Source organism: Clupea harengus, chromosome 21, assembly GCF_900700415.2.
Source record: "Clupea harengus chromosome 21, Ch_v2.0.2, whole genome shotgun sequence".
NCBI lineage: Eukaryota > Metazoa > Chordata > Actinopteri > Clupeiformes > Clupeidae > Clupea > Clupea harengus.
The window spans coordinates 4024852-4038969 of NC_045172.1; the positions used below are offsets into that span (position 1 = coordinate 4024852).

The window sequence follows — 14118 nt, forward strand, 5'->3', positions numbered from 1 at the left end:
GTGCGTGTAAGACAGAGATAGTGAGAGTGAAGAAGAGAGTGAAAGAAAGATAAAGAGCGAAAGAGAGAGAGCGACAGAGTGAAAAAAGAGAGTGTGGAAGAAAGAAAGAGGAAGAGCCTTTATCACTGTGCGCTACAGACTGATAAAAGGCACCGACTGAATAAGTGGCTGATGGCGGAGATTATCCTCTCCTGGTCCACATTAAGCTCATAAGTCCATCCGCACTTCTGCTGAGTTCCGTCGCCTTCCTTACCTGTGCCCGACCTGTAGAGGGCGCTCTGGGAGCCGTGCGTGGGGCTGTAGTAGAGCTGCCGCTGGAAGGTGCGGTCCTCGTAGATAGGCGTGATGTGACGATCCGGGGACATCGTCGGCCTGACCTGCTGACCCAGGTGGCTGTGCTGGCTGGCATACGAGCTCCTCAGGCCTAGGAGTGAGGAGGAGACATGCCCTTAAGTACACACAGATCAATACTGATCAATGACCAAGACATACTAATCAATACCCACGGATACAAGTTATACTTTAATTGCAATGTTAGTTGCTTGGGATGTCGACAAAATGAAACACACCTAAAGACTTACCTTGAAATACATACTGATAAATTCTGACCAATGACTGATATCAAGATCAATATCAATACCAATATATATACCAATGGTTATCAATATATACTGATTACAGACTACCTGAATGAATACTTTATTTGCTGAAACTGAAGTTGCTTTGGAAGTGCCTGCTAAATGAATAAATTATCTCAAACTCAGTAGACACTCTGCTCCTGATAAACTCTTCAACTCCCATCCTTCAGCTTTTACACGAATGCCATTTTCATGCATCCTTCAGGGCTTCTACTCACACACTCACCCCACCTCCCAGTCTCCCTCTCACGGGGCGGTGGCACATCAGGGTGCAAGATGCCAACAAGATGCCAACAAGATGCCAACGAAGAGCTCCGTGGCAAAAACCATCACCCTCCTCAACCCTGCTGTCCTCATTCCATCAACACAGCGACATAACTCAACCCTCTCTCTCAGAGGCATGGCTCGCATGACCAAGCTTCAAAGCCCACAGACAGCGTTACGAGTCTTCAGAAGGAAAATCATTCCTCATATTGAGTGTTCTCAGCGAGATGGGAGAAACATTCGGTGGCTCCCCATCAAATGAGAGCGACAAACATGAAACAAGATGAGCAGAGTGGTCCAGAGTTTCCTGTATACTATAGAAGTCTGACACCTGGTATCCTTGAGCAATGCACACCAGAGTAAGAGTGAAATGTCTAATAGTGCCCCTGATTATGTACATGTCTGTTTACATTTGAAGTTCTTCTTCTCTACATACAGCTGCTGCTTCCACTGCAGAGATCAGAACAACATTGTGGCTATAACACTACAGCTGTAACCCTATTCATGCAATCACACCCTTCCTGCCCTGGCCCCTAATCTCTCTCTCTATCTCTCTCTCTCTCTTTTCCACACACACACACACACACACACACACACACACACACACACACACACACACACACACACACACACACACACACACACACACACACACACACACACACACACACACACACACACACACACACACACACACACACACACACACACACACACACACAAAGCCAAAGGATTCCCAGGCCACAAGGCAATCATACCACATTGCATTTCAAATCTCCTGTGCTTGGTGAGCAATTTGCTGCTTAGACTGAGATATGGATGAGATAAGAGATGCAATTTTAGTGTCTTCACTTGAGTTGACAGTTACACAACCTACTAACATTTTTAAATGGGAGGCTTTTTATTCAGTAAGGAAATGGACCATTTAAACCCAAGACCTGTAGACGCATGTAGACAGCTTGGGCCAATGTGATTTGCCGCTTTTTGAAATTAATAGTAAACACTAATTTCCTAATGGACATCTTTTCCTCTATGCAATTACTTTTGAAGAACACCATTAAAGACCTTCTTTTGTTTGGAGAAGCAAAAGACCTTTCCTACTGGGACCCCTTCTGTGCGCGAGTCACGCCTGACACCCGAGAAAAGGGATTGGATTGTGTCAACTGTGCCTGTGTGGCGCGACAGTGTGTGTGTGTGTGTGTGTGTGTGTGTGTGTGTGTGTGCATGTATGTGCGTGTGTGTGTGTCTGTGTGTGTGTGTGTGTCTGTGTGTGTGTGTGTGTGTGTGTGTCTGTGTGTGTGTGTGTGTGTGTGGAGAGGGAGGTTATTGTGGGCCCCTTCAGGCTTCATCAGCAGGCTTCTAAAGGGATTTGCTGAGGTGAGGAACCATTGAAAGAAGCCTCTGGAGGTCCATGGATTAAGGCTTTATGTGAACTAACAGGCCCTGAGGATGCTGCGCGGCTCCTGCGGTTTAAGCTGGGAGCGAACAATGCAGCGTTGGAGTAGCCACATGCAGCATGGAAGATATGATGAGTCAGACGACATGGCAAGAAGTCAGTGGTTAAATGCATTGAATTAATGTGTGTGTGCATGTGTGTGCATGTGTGTATGTGAGTGGGAGGGGGATTGCACGTGTGTGTTGTGGTAGAATAATGTGGACAAGCAAGTGCATTCATGTATGAATTAGTGCAAGCTGTGTGTTACATGTAGATCTGGGATGCATGAGTGTGTGTTGATGTGTGTGATTTAGAAGTGTGGAATCGTGTGTTCATCTGATCTATGTTTGTGTAATGCAATGTATGTGTGTGTGTGTCTGTGTGTTGGTATGATGTAATTTCTGTGCATGTGAGTCAGAGAGAGAGAGAGAAAGAGAGAGAGAGTGTGTGTGTGTGTGTGTGTGAGAGAGTGTGCATGCTTGCGTGTGTGTATGTGTGTGTGTCTATATGTGTCTGTGTGTGTGTGTGTGTGTGTGTCTGTGTGTGTGTGTGTGTGTGTGCGCGCGTGTTCATGCGTGTATGTGTGTGTCTATATGTGTCTCTGTGTGTGTGTGTGTGTGTGTGTGTGTGTGTGTGTGTGTGTGTGTGTGTGTGTGTGTGCATATGCAGGGGCTAATATGCCATTCCAGAGCTTGCGGTGCCTCTGGGACTCCGTCTTCCAGTGTATTTCCACTAACGATGGCTGCTAACGAGCTCGTCTCACTGGCCCACATCTCACCCCATGCCACGCCTCACCAGACAAACCGCTCCTGCAAACTGACCCCCTGTCAAAGTCTGAGACTCCTTCTCCTCAGGGAAAGGTTTTACAACAGGCCTGCCTGACTTCTGTGTTCTGGGTGGAATAACTCCTGTTCCTAGTCAAGAACAGTCTCATATTGCAATTTCTAGACTTGAGATATCATAGGGTGCATAGGGTTCTTGTAATATCCCTCTTGGAGAGATTGCTCTACTTAACACCATAATGAGGGCTTCTTTGGAACTAGTATCACACAATACTTTGTGGCGGCTTTTAGCTCTGAAGAGTCTTTTCAGCAGAAGTCGCATGCAGAGAGTGAAATGGCCTTCAAATGAAAAAAACTTTTACTTTACATCCAGAAATGAAAAACTAACGTACCAATGAGGAACCTTTATACTGCAGGCACAGACAGCTCAGTTCCTCATAAATCATGCATTATGATCTACAGCAGTGCCTGACGCGTGAGATCATCTGCCTGACACTCCTCATGAACGTGGAAGTCTCCATTTTGATTCAGACAGCACTGCTAATTAGCTTTAGCGCTGTAGTGCATGTATTCCTCAGGAATGGAAAAATGGGCCAATTTGGAGCAAGGATACATTATGCTTGTTAGAAACTACACATTTTTGTGCGTTTTGTGAGGATTGGGAAAAATAACGATCTTACAGTTAATTTCATGCATGGGTCGTAAATGCATTAATTTCCATGTTGTTAAAATCACACAATGTCAACTGAGGTACAAACCAATTCCACTTAAAGATGCTGTCCATGACTTTGGCAAAAGACTTATTTGTTTGCCATTTGCTCTCAACTCATCGAGGAACAAATCCCTTTAATTTGACAAAATGTGTCCTAGATTAGAATCACAGACTACACCTCTAAAGACCAAACTTTTGTCTTGCATAAAACCTTCCCAGTGACACAGTACAAGATGTCTTAGAATCACCGACGTGTCTAAAATCGGTTAGCCACCATCATCCTCTTTCAAGGAAAGCGAGCCTGAGGGTTGAGAGTCTCTGCACTCTCTTACACATCTGAGGGAGAACAGCTGCTGGAGTACAAAGAGCTGAAAGGCAGTTTCTGTGCAAACGCTGCTCTATCGGGCTATCCAAATAAAAAAAGACAGCTTTTTTTTTAAGAGTAAGTAGGGCAGTGGGGTATTGGGATGAGGGAGATAGAGAGAAAGAGAGAGAGAGAGAGAGAGAGAGAGAGATACACGCACAGAGAAAGAGAAACAGAGAGAGAGAGAGAGAGTACACATAACACTAATCCTGCTTCAAACCAAAACAGACACACTGAGACACACTCAAACACACACACACATACACACACACACACACACACACTCACCCACTCGCATCAGATTTAACACAATTTCCAGAGCAAAGCAGATACAAAGCAGCCATGCAGGCAAAACAACTCATAATAAACACATCACACCGCTGCCAAAGCTCTGGATCAGTGTACTGCTGCATCTGCCATCCTGTGAAGGAGTACCCACGCACACACGCACGCGCACATGCACAAACACACACGCACACACGCACGCTCACACGCACACGAACAACCAAGATGAATTGAGCAGCACACACATGCAATCACACACAGTATCAACAAACTCACTCCTGCCTACAAATTAATCAAATACTAAATCTAATGTAAACACAAACTCAAACAGAAACAAGTACACACACACACACACACACGCACACACGCACACACACACACACACACACACACACACACACCACACACACACACACACACACACACACAGGAGCTATAGGGAGTGTATTAGTCATGCAATGAGAGGCGACCGACATATTCATATAGCACTAGGGCGTGATGAAATGCCATATGCCATATGCTGTATGTATAGACCACACTGTGCACAGGGTACACAGGAGGATAGGGCTCTACAGAGGGCTGTGTGCAAACAGGATAAATCATTTCCTCTGTGTGTGGGGGAGACACTGTGGAGAGCAGGAGAAGAGTGAAAAGAGGGAGAAAGAGAAGGAGGAAGAGAGTAAGTGGGTGAAAGAGAGAGAGAGGGTGAGCGTGAGAGAGACAGAGAAAAGGTCTAATAGAAGGAGCAAGAGTAAGTAAAAGGGAGGAGGAGAAGAGAGAGAGAGTAATTGGAACATAAAGAGAAAAAAGAAGGGGGGGGATAAGACGAAGAAGAGAAAAGCAAGAGAGAGAGAGGAAGGGATAGAGAGCGATAGATACATAAAGAGACAGAGAAAGAGAGAGAGAGGAAAAGATGGAGAGGGAGACATCACAGTAACCACAATGGACTTAAACTCTCACAGAAGATCATAGCCCGAGGCTAGAGGCCTGTAAAAAGAGCCACCACTTGAGGAGCCTTCAGCTGGCTCTGTTTGTGGGGATCGAGAGAGACATGGTCTAATCAAGCGCACTCATGCCCACACGGCAACTCGGCTCACACACACATACACAAAGATGCTCACACACTCAGATGCACACACACACACGCACAGATGCACAAACACATGCAGATAGACACACACACACACAAACATACACACACTTTATTTCTGCTCACAAACTCGCACATATATGCACACACAAGCATGCATAGACACACCCACACACACACACACACACACACCCACACACACCCACACACACACACACACACACACAGACACGCACACAGAACTACGGAATGCATCCACACATAAACTCACACATAAACAGTAGCATGAACAGCTGCACATATCATACGCACACACAAAAACATACATGCTCTCAAGCACAAATACACATAGCCATATGCAAACACACATACATAGAAGAACTAAGAATCGCATACATACGCTACATCCAGAATATAGCACATATAGCTGCATATATAGAAACATGTCCACATACTCAGACACACATCTGTTGATGCTGCCACACTGAAAATGAACAACATTTAGCCATTTAATGAGCCTCCGCAGTCATGTGCCACTGAGACGAACAGTCATTGCTAATCACGTCTAATGGCATTACAACTCTCACACTGCAGCCTCACAGAGAGGGCCTTGGGCCAGCATCAAACAGTCCACTTCCTCTCTCACATTCCAGTTCACAACTCTGTGTGTGTGTGTGTGTGTGTGTGTGTGTGTGTGTGTGTGTGTGTGTGTGTGTATGTGTATGTGTGTGCGCGTGTGTGTATGTGTGTGTGTGTGTGTGTGTGTGTGTGTGTGTGTGTGTGTGTGTGTGTCTGTGTGCACTTGTCTGTGTGTCTGTTTGCCCAGACTGATGGTGATATGAGAGATAGAGACGATCATCATTGCCCAGCTTACTGGCCAGCGCTGCATTTATTTACAGTGAAGATGGCAGCTCCCAGGGGAGGAGAAATAATGCTTGTGTGTTGGAGAGAGGCCAGCGGAGAAGAGTGGTGGTAAACCGCACTCCTTAAAAAAAGCATGGTATCATACTCAAAAAGCACGCTATCATACTCAAAAAGCACGCTATCATGCTCAAAAAAACACACCATCCAATATAGTGTCCAGGCAATCTGAAGCTAATGGAGGGATAATGCTAATTCAGTATTTTTATTGGAGTGCTTAACTCCCTGTGCTGACATTAAAAGCCTGGGTATGCACATTACAGCAGCATCTGTAATCATCTCCTTTGAAAACAGGCACACAGAATTTCGGTGCCAGTGGGCAATGCACTCACTTATAATGGTTCATCCCTCATGATCATGCTGGCAACCATCGCAGTTATTTTTAAACAGTCTCTTAGAACTTTACAAAACTCTATGATGTTGCATGTAATTAGAATTGCAAATATACTACAGCATGCTTGGTCCTTAAGTGAAATCCATTTAGGGGACACTGCCAATTTCTGTGACCATAATGATGATTTGATTAACAACATTTAATGTAGCATGCTCACACCTGCAATGTTGCCACTGAACAGAGACAACTCTTTTACAGTAAAGCACCTCAGACTCACAGCTCCCACTAGCAGACAGGAGCATATCTTTACTGTCAATCCATCTATATACAAGCCACGTTTTATTCCCCTTCCAAAAAGTTGGCAAAGTCGTTTTATGATGCATCGTAAAGTTTTTTTTATGTTGGATAGCACAGGCATAAAATCAGAGTGCACTGAAGGCATATCTAAGACTCGTGTCCCTCAACAAACGGCCAGTGATGCACTGCATGTCATTAAAAGAACCTCTCCTGTGTAGCCCCTTCTCCAAGTCAATGTCATCATTGATAGATCCCTTCCTGAGACACTTGAGCTTTAACCATCACACTCTCTGGCCACTCAGCAAAAACAGGTAGCTGCACAAAGACCAGGCAGCCAGAGAATAAGCTGAGATGGCCATTGCTCATCGCCACAGCAGAGTGACTCACTCAGATATTATACGATACAGATATGATTCGTTTTCATCCCTGACTGATTGTGTGGGTTTGGTTTCAGCTTAAGAGACAGCAGCTCTGGTAGTGCCTCTACATATGTACATCTAAGCTGACTGCTGTAGAACAGTAGGAATACGATGACAGATCATTCCGTCCCACTCAATACCGGATGAGGGAGGAGAGTTGGTCTCATTGCCTTATGCATGCAATTGGTTCTACCTACAAAACCATTCTGTCGTGCATGAAGCCAACTGTGACATGAATGTGATTCTCACACAGGCAGCGAAACTAGTTCTATCCAGCACCTAATGGTACATGGTAGAAAGCATATGGTGACAGTCTTTTGAAATATTAAAGCTAAACAGCACTGAGCTCTAAGGCTCAGCTCACACTCTCGGTCTGAATCAGTTTTTTTTTTTGCATATCCGATTTCCCTTTTTCCTGATTGACTGTCTGCTTTATACATTACAAGTGATCAGATCCGATCTGTGTGTCCGTGTGGCCATCCTGATTTTCTCATTATCTACATTGGTTGCTACAACATAACATTGAGCCGGAATTTTGGACACAAACCAAAATGGAGGGAAGTAAAATACACGGATATACACATAAATCGGATTTTGACTGACAGTCTGAACATGGCCTAAACATTCCAAGGTACTAAGAGTGATGTGACAATGAACTGGTTTGTACCACTTTTCCCCCTTTTTCCAGCGGCTCACCTGTAAGGCTGTCAGGCCGAGGCAGCGTCATCCTCTCATAGGCGTCATAGACGTAGCCCAGTGTGGAGTCGTACCCGAGGCCGGGCTCCCGTTGCCCACGGCTACTGTAGTGCTGCGGCTGGGCGGCCATGTCCGAGCGGCGCGGGGTCGGCGACGAGCCCCCGGAGTCGGACTCAGAACCGGAGGCCTGGCGGGCCGAGCAAGAGCGGAGCGGGTCGGGGTTGTGGCTGGAGACCGGGGGCAGCGAGGTGCCCGGGAAGATACTGGAGAGGGGCTTGGGCTCGCAGACGATAGGTGAGGAGAAGGGGCTGCCCAGTGAGGAGAGCAGGGGTGGACGCGTGGGAGAGGATGAGGCGGCACCCTGGAGTGGAGACTGAGCACGGGACGGCACCGAGCACACGCGGCGCATCACACCGGCCGTACCAGCCCCCTGACACACACACACACACACACATAAGCAAACACAACGCATAAGCAAACACAAGTATTCAAGCACATAAGACACATGTGCATTTACAACACAGGGAAATCTCATAACAGCTCATAAACAGATAACAAGTCTGAGACTTATTAGGGTTTATTTACTTTCTATGCATGTGTGTGTGTGTGTGTGTGTGTGTGTGTGTGTGTGTGTGTGTGTTTGTCTATAATTGCATGTGTACACTTGACCTCTCCTAATTGTCTGCACCTGCTTGCCAAGCGTGGAACTGCCACTGGGGGCGGAGCTTGTTGACTGTGACCTTCCTTCCGACCTGCCTGGGGTGGCACTGTTGCTATAGTAACCGCTGACTTCCTGGTACCCACTGTCCGAGTAAGAGTTCATCTGTGTGGAACTGCGCGAGTTCGCCCCTGTGACAGACGACCAAGGACACACATGAGAGAAGAGGAAATGGATGGAAAAGATGAAAAAGAATGAATGATAAAAAAAAAGAATGATGATAAAAAAAAGAAGTTACAAGATTTACAATATTCTACACCTGTTTTCCTACATGTTCCCATTATGTTTCGTGATTATTCACTGTATCATTTTAAACACACATCATATGGCAAGTGACTAAAAAAGCATTCATCATTTTCACCTTCAAAGTAGCAAAGCTATTAGTCAGAGCTTAGAAGCATTGTTATAAGCATTTAATAAACCATGCTGTTTAATGTTTATTAAGCATCTCAGCAAGAATCTTCATGCAGTGGTAGAGTGTGTTATACGGATGTATTACGTTGCTGTAGAGTGTTTATTGACGAACCCTCACTTTCATGCAGGGAGACCTGCTCCAACTCAGGGGAATAGAGCGACAGGCGGTCCTGTTCACCTCTGACCCCGAACGAGGGCGAATGGGACGCCTCCGCTCCCTGGGGCCGCACCTCTCCCACAGCCGACGCATCTGAGATGGAGACGGCACAGGTGACTTCATGGAAGCAGGTCTTTTTTAGAGTTAGATTTTGGGTTTGTGTGTGTGTGTTTGTTTTTATGTGTCTGTTTGTGTGTGTGTCTGTATTGCATCTGATTACAGGACTAAAATACTATCTTTGGTAGTCTTGGGAACATGAACAAAAATGTGTGTTTAGTTTACATTTTCAAGCAATTAACAAAATATTGTTCCGTATCATCTGTAAATTTAGAGGACAATGTTTCATCCTAACCCTTATGTGTGGGTATTTTATCAGAGAGAGATTGTCTCAAGCTTAATGCTTCCAAACCATTAGGATCTTGGTATTTTTTCCCCCCGATTATGGTAATCCAAGCAAAGCATTCAATTGTGTGCAAATATGTGTGGGAGTGTGTGCATGTGTATCTGTTTATGTGTGTTTCTGCGTCTGTCTGTATTTGTCTGTGTGTGCGTATGTGTGTTTTTGTGTGAGTAACTGCATCCCAGCAAAGGGCAAGTCACCCATGAAACACTGAGCGAGCCAATGTCATGCATTCAACAGGCAGCAGCCAGCGATAGCTTTATCTGACAGTACAGGCAATTTGGTATTCAGCCGTGACACACACATACGCACACACACTCACACACACACACACACACATACACACAAGTCCACCTTTATGTCTTTAAAACTGCCAGCAAAAGGTACCTCAAGAACATTAATAGTAAAAGACCTGTGACGCCAGTAAAAGACTGGGAGTTTCTGAAAGGCCTTTGACGACTATTAATCCTGCAGACATGGCAGATAAAAGACTACTACACAAAGAACTCACAATGCCCTAAATTCACTTTATTGTAAGACATTCAGTCTGTCTTCCTCAGCATATATTCTCTCCTAAATAACTTCCAGCGCAGAACATAAAGCAGTACGCTCAGTCATTTCTCCCATTTTCTGCCTTTCCTTTGACCAAATTACATGACTCAGAGCAGATGTGACCGGTTTCAGTTTGGGCCGAGTATGTTCGCTTTTTGAGAGCGTGCAATCTGTCGAGGAATGCATCACACAACAAGAAAACAGATCAAGAGAGACCCCTGCAAAGTCACCATCTGTGAACATGACTGAACTTTTACCAGTAACCAAATCTCGACTGATAACTACTAACTGTACCCAACAATTGATTGAACATAGTTGTGTGGCAAAATGCAGAATAGGGTAGTTTGTGTTTTCAGCTTAGTAAGAGAGCCGTGATGTTTTCTGAAAGTGTCCATAAAACTGACCAACCCGATTCTTAGGAACACAAGACACAATGCTATCTTTCACAGTGGAAACATACTGTATGAACATTATAGTGTTTGATGTTCATTATATCAGTTCAATAAAAAGACTTCAACTACAGTTCAGTCATCGGATTTTTAGCTGGGTCCAAGTCTGACAAAAGGACATTTTCATTATGAAATGATTTCAAAGAAGACCAGAGGGAGGCAGCGACAGAAAGAGAGAGAGAGAGAGAGAGAGATAGAGAGAGAGAGAGAGAGAGAGAGAGAGAAAGAGAGAGAAAGAGGCAGACAACGGTACCTGCTGATCTCCAGGGAAACGACTTCTCTGACGAGCTGGGCGTGATGGAGAGAACGAGAGCCAAGGAGGGAGAGAGGAGATGGCAGAAGATGACAGGGGAGAGGGAGAGGGGCAGTGGAGACGGCGCAGGGAGAAAAACAAGAACAAAGGAGAGAAAGAGGACGGGGTGGCACAAGAAAGGAGGAGGAGAGAGACACGGACAAGGACAGAGAGAAAGAAGAGAAGAAGAAGAGAGAAATGGTCAATTCAACAATAAGCACTTCACTTTCTTGTGCTGACAAGGTTTCATTATTTCTCTCCAAATATTACAAATATTAATTATGACATAATGATATTTAGCACACAAGCATTTTTGCCTTCATTTAAAAGCAATGCAACTGCTATTTGCTATATATTGTGACAGGAAGAGAGAGAACGGGAGAGAGAGAGAGAGAGTGAGAGAAAGAAGGAGAAATAGAAATAGAAACATAAATAAAATCAGGCTATTGAAATATGGAGTGAACACAGACAAACAGGGAGGGTCCCGTAACAGCAAACATGTGACTCAGTACAGGTGACACCTGGCATCTGACTGAAAAACAACAACAACAACAACAACAACAACACGACATCAAGCCTGAGTAAACACAACCCCTGACTAGAGACCATAAACCAGGAGACTAGCATCTCTGTCATCTCAGCCTATGACCTCTTGTCCACAGGCTGGTGTATGGAGATACAGGCCTATAGGTCTAACAAGAGGCCATCCTCGACTGTCTGTTCTGAGAAAAGATGGCCATATGGAGGATATGGGGTAACATGGGGTATGGCAGCAGTGCATGGATAGAGTCCTTGGCAGTCACCACAGAGACACATGGTACGAGTTTGATAAAAATGTGTGAATATATGTTTGTATGTGAGTGAGTGTGTGTGTGTGCTTGTGTTTGATGGTATGTGTGTGTGTATGTACAGAATGAGTGGCTGTGTGTGTATGCGTGTGCACATTAGTGCATATAAAAAGGTTGAAATTGAGAACAATGACAATGACTTAACAAACAATCTATACTGTCTAGGGGAGGAATAGGGTATGCTTGTGAATGCTGGAGAGAAAGAAAGAGAGAAAGATAGAGAGAGAGAGAGAGAGAAAGAGAGAAGGAGGAAGGGAGAGAGAGAGAGAGAGAGAGAGAGATGGCCATCGGGAGGTTTGGAAGCAGCTGAGTTCTCGGTGGGAGATGGGAGTCAGTCCAACTAAAGGTCATGGGTCGCGTTCTGACAGGATGCCGCAGACACTAAAAGAGACTGACAAGCCCGCTCTCCCCACACCTGATCAAACGCCACCAGCACTGCCTCAGACACCAGGGCATGATGTAACATGGCAGCTGAGAACACACACGCGCACAGATATACACACACACATGAACACAGGCACACGCGCAGACACACACACACACACACACACACACACACACTTGCAAGCACACACTCACCCACATATACACATACACTTTGTACACATGCACAAGCACACACACATGTACAGTCTCACTCACAATACAAAATTCATACTTACACATATACAATGTACACATATACAAATATAAACTCCAAATCAAACATAATATACATGGTGCAACCACTGCCTCACATGCATATAAAATACATACATGCAAACTCATACCCCGAGTAACACAAATGCATACACACATTTGCACAAATGCCTTTTTCGCTATGCCCTTTTCCTACACAATCTGCGCTTCTGATACACAGCCCACATATTAAAACACAAAGGTACTTACAAGCGTTCCAAATACACCAATACGCATCTCGAAAACCCTCCCGATTACCTCGGAGAGGCAGGTCTGACTGCCTCTCCAGCCCTTGTGTGTGTGTGTGTGTGTGTGTGTGTGTGTGTGTGTGTGCCTTTCCCCTGACTACTAACAGAGGGGAGAGAGAGAGACTCTAATTCTGCCAGATGGAGGCTGGCCCAGCATGCTGGGGGGACTGCAGCAGACCACGGAACAAGCACACCCATAACATCTTGTGATCTGCCATTATGCCAAGCAGCAACACTGAATTAGCCAGTCCAGTGCGTATGGAGCCCAGCCCACGGCCCGCAGCTACAAGGCCCTGCACCCTGCTTAGGTTAGCCTAGCCTAGCCCTGGCAGCCAGGAGACAGGGTGAGACGATGCCGTGATTGTGCTTGTGTCTGCGTGCTTCAGAGTGTGTGTGGGTTGTAAATGTAAGTATGTGTATGTGTTGGGTGTGTATTGGTATTGGTGTGTGTGTGTGTGTGTGGTTGCGATGCAGAACGAGGTGTGTGATTTTCTATCAATGTACATTTGTGTGTATGCATGTATGTGCATATGTGTAGGTATGATTCATTAATTTTGGCACCAGATTAAAAGCACTGTCTCCTGGGCAATGTCTCCAAACAGGGGCGTTGATGGTTTCTGTTGTGATGTGTTGTGGGAAATGACAATAATAGACTCCATTACAGAAATGTACCTGAACTGTACATGAAGACGCTGAGGTTCATAGGAACTGTAGTTTTTATATGGCTTCAGTACTATGGTACTATCAATACCTGATGCTAACAGCTCCTGGTGATTCCGTCCCCAGCCTACATCGTTCAAGCTGATTGGCCACAATTTGACGTTCCGCCTCCAACTCCCGGGTCAGCCTCTCAAACTGCAGCTCCTACGGCAAAGTAAAGAGGACAAAACATAAAAATTTGGATCCCAAAACACCATCTCAACAGTGCTCTTTTAAAATGTACTTTCAGTTCAAATTTGAGTCATGTTAATATACATCTTCTAAAGGATGAGTAAATTATTTACAGAATTGTGACTCACACACACAGACCTGATTCTTCAGACATCACCTGGGTCAAATTATTATAATTCTTTTTTGGTTACACACAGGAAAATATGTAAAATTCAGTGTGCTATTGTGCTATTC

The 14118-nt window shown here is 45.1% G+C and overlaps 1 protein-coding gene across 3 annotated transcripts in view; it reads right to left on the bottom strand.

The window, feature by feature from the left end:
* pkp4 (plakophilin 4) overlaps positions 1–14118 on the bottom strand; it is a 42273-nt gene that overhangs the window by 15032 nt on the left and 13123 nt on the right. For 2 of the 3 annotated variants that reach the window (XM_031558721.2, XM_031558722.2), the window contains exons 3-8: positions 13745–13857; positions 11181–11215; positions 9488–9619; positions 8926–9086; positions 8238–8667; positions 254–424 (exon numbers count right to left, since the gene is read on the bottom strand). In XM_031558721.2, the coding sequence (XP_031414581.1) occupies positions 254–424; positions 8238–8667; positions 8926–9086; positions 9488–9619; positions 11181–11215; positions 13745–13857 (1042 nt within the window). The remainder of the gene's footprint in view (positions 1–253; positions 425–8237; positions 8668–8925; positions 9087–9487; positions 9620–11180; positions 11216–13744; positions 13858–14118) is intronic. The other variant, XM_031558723.2, reaches the window with a different exon arrangement.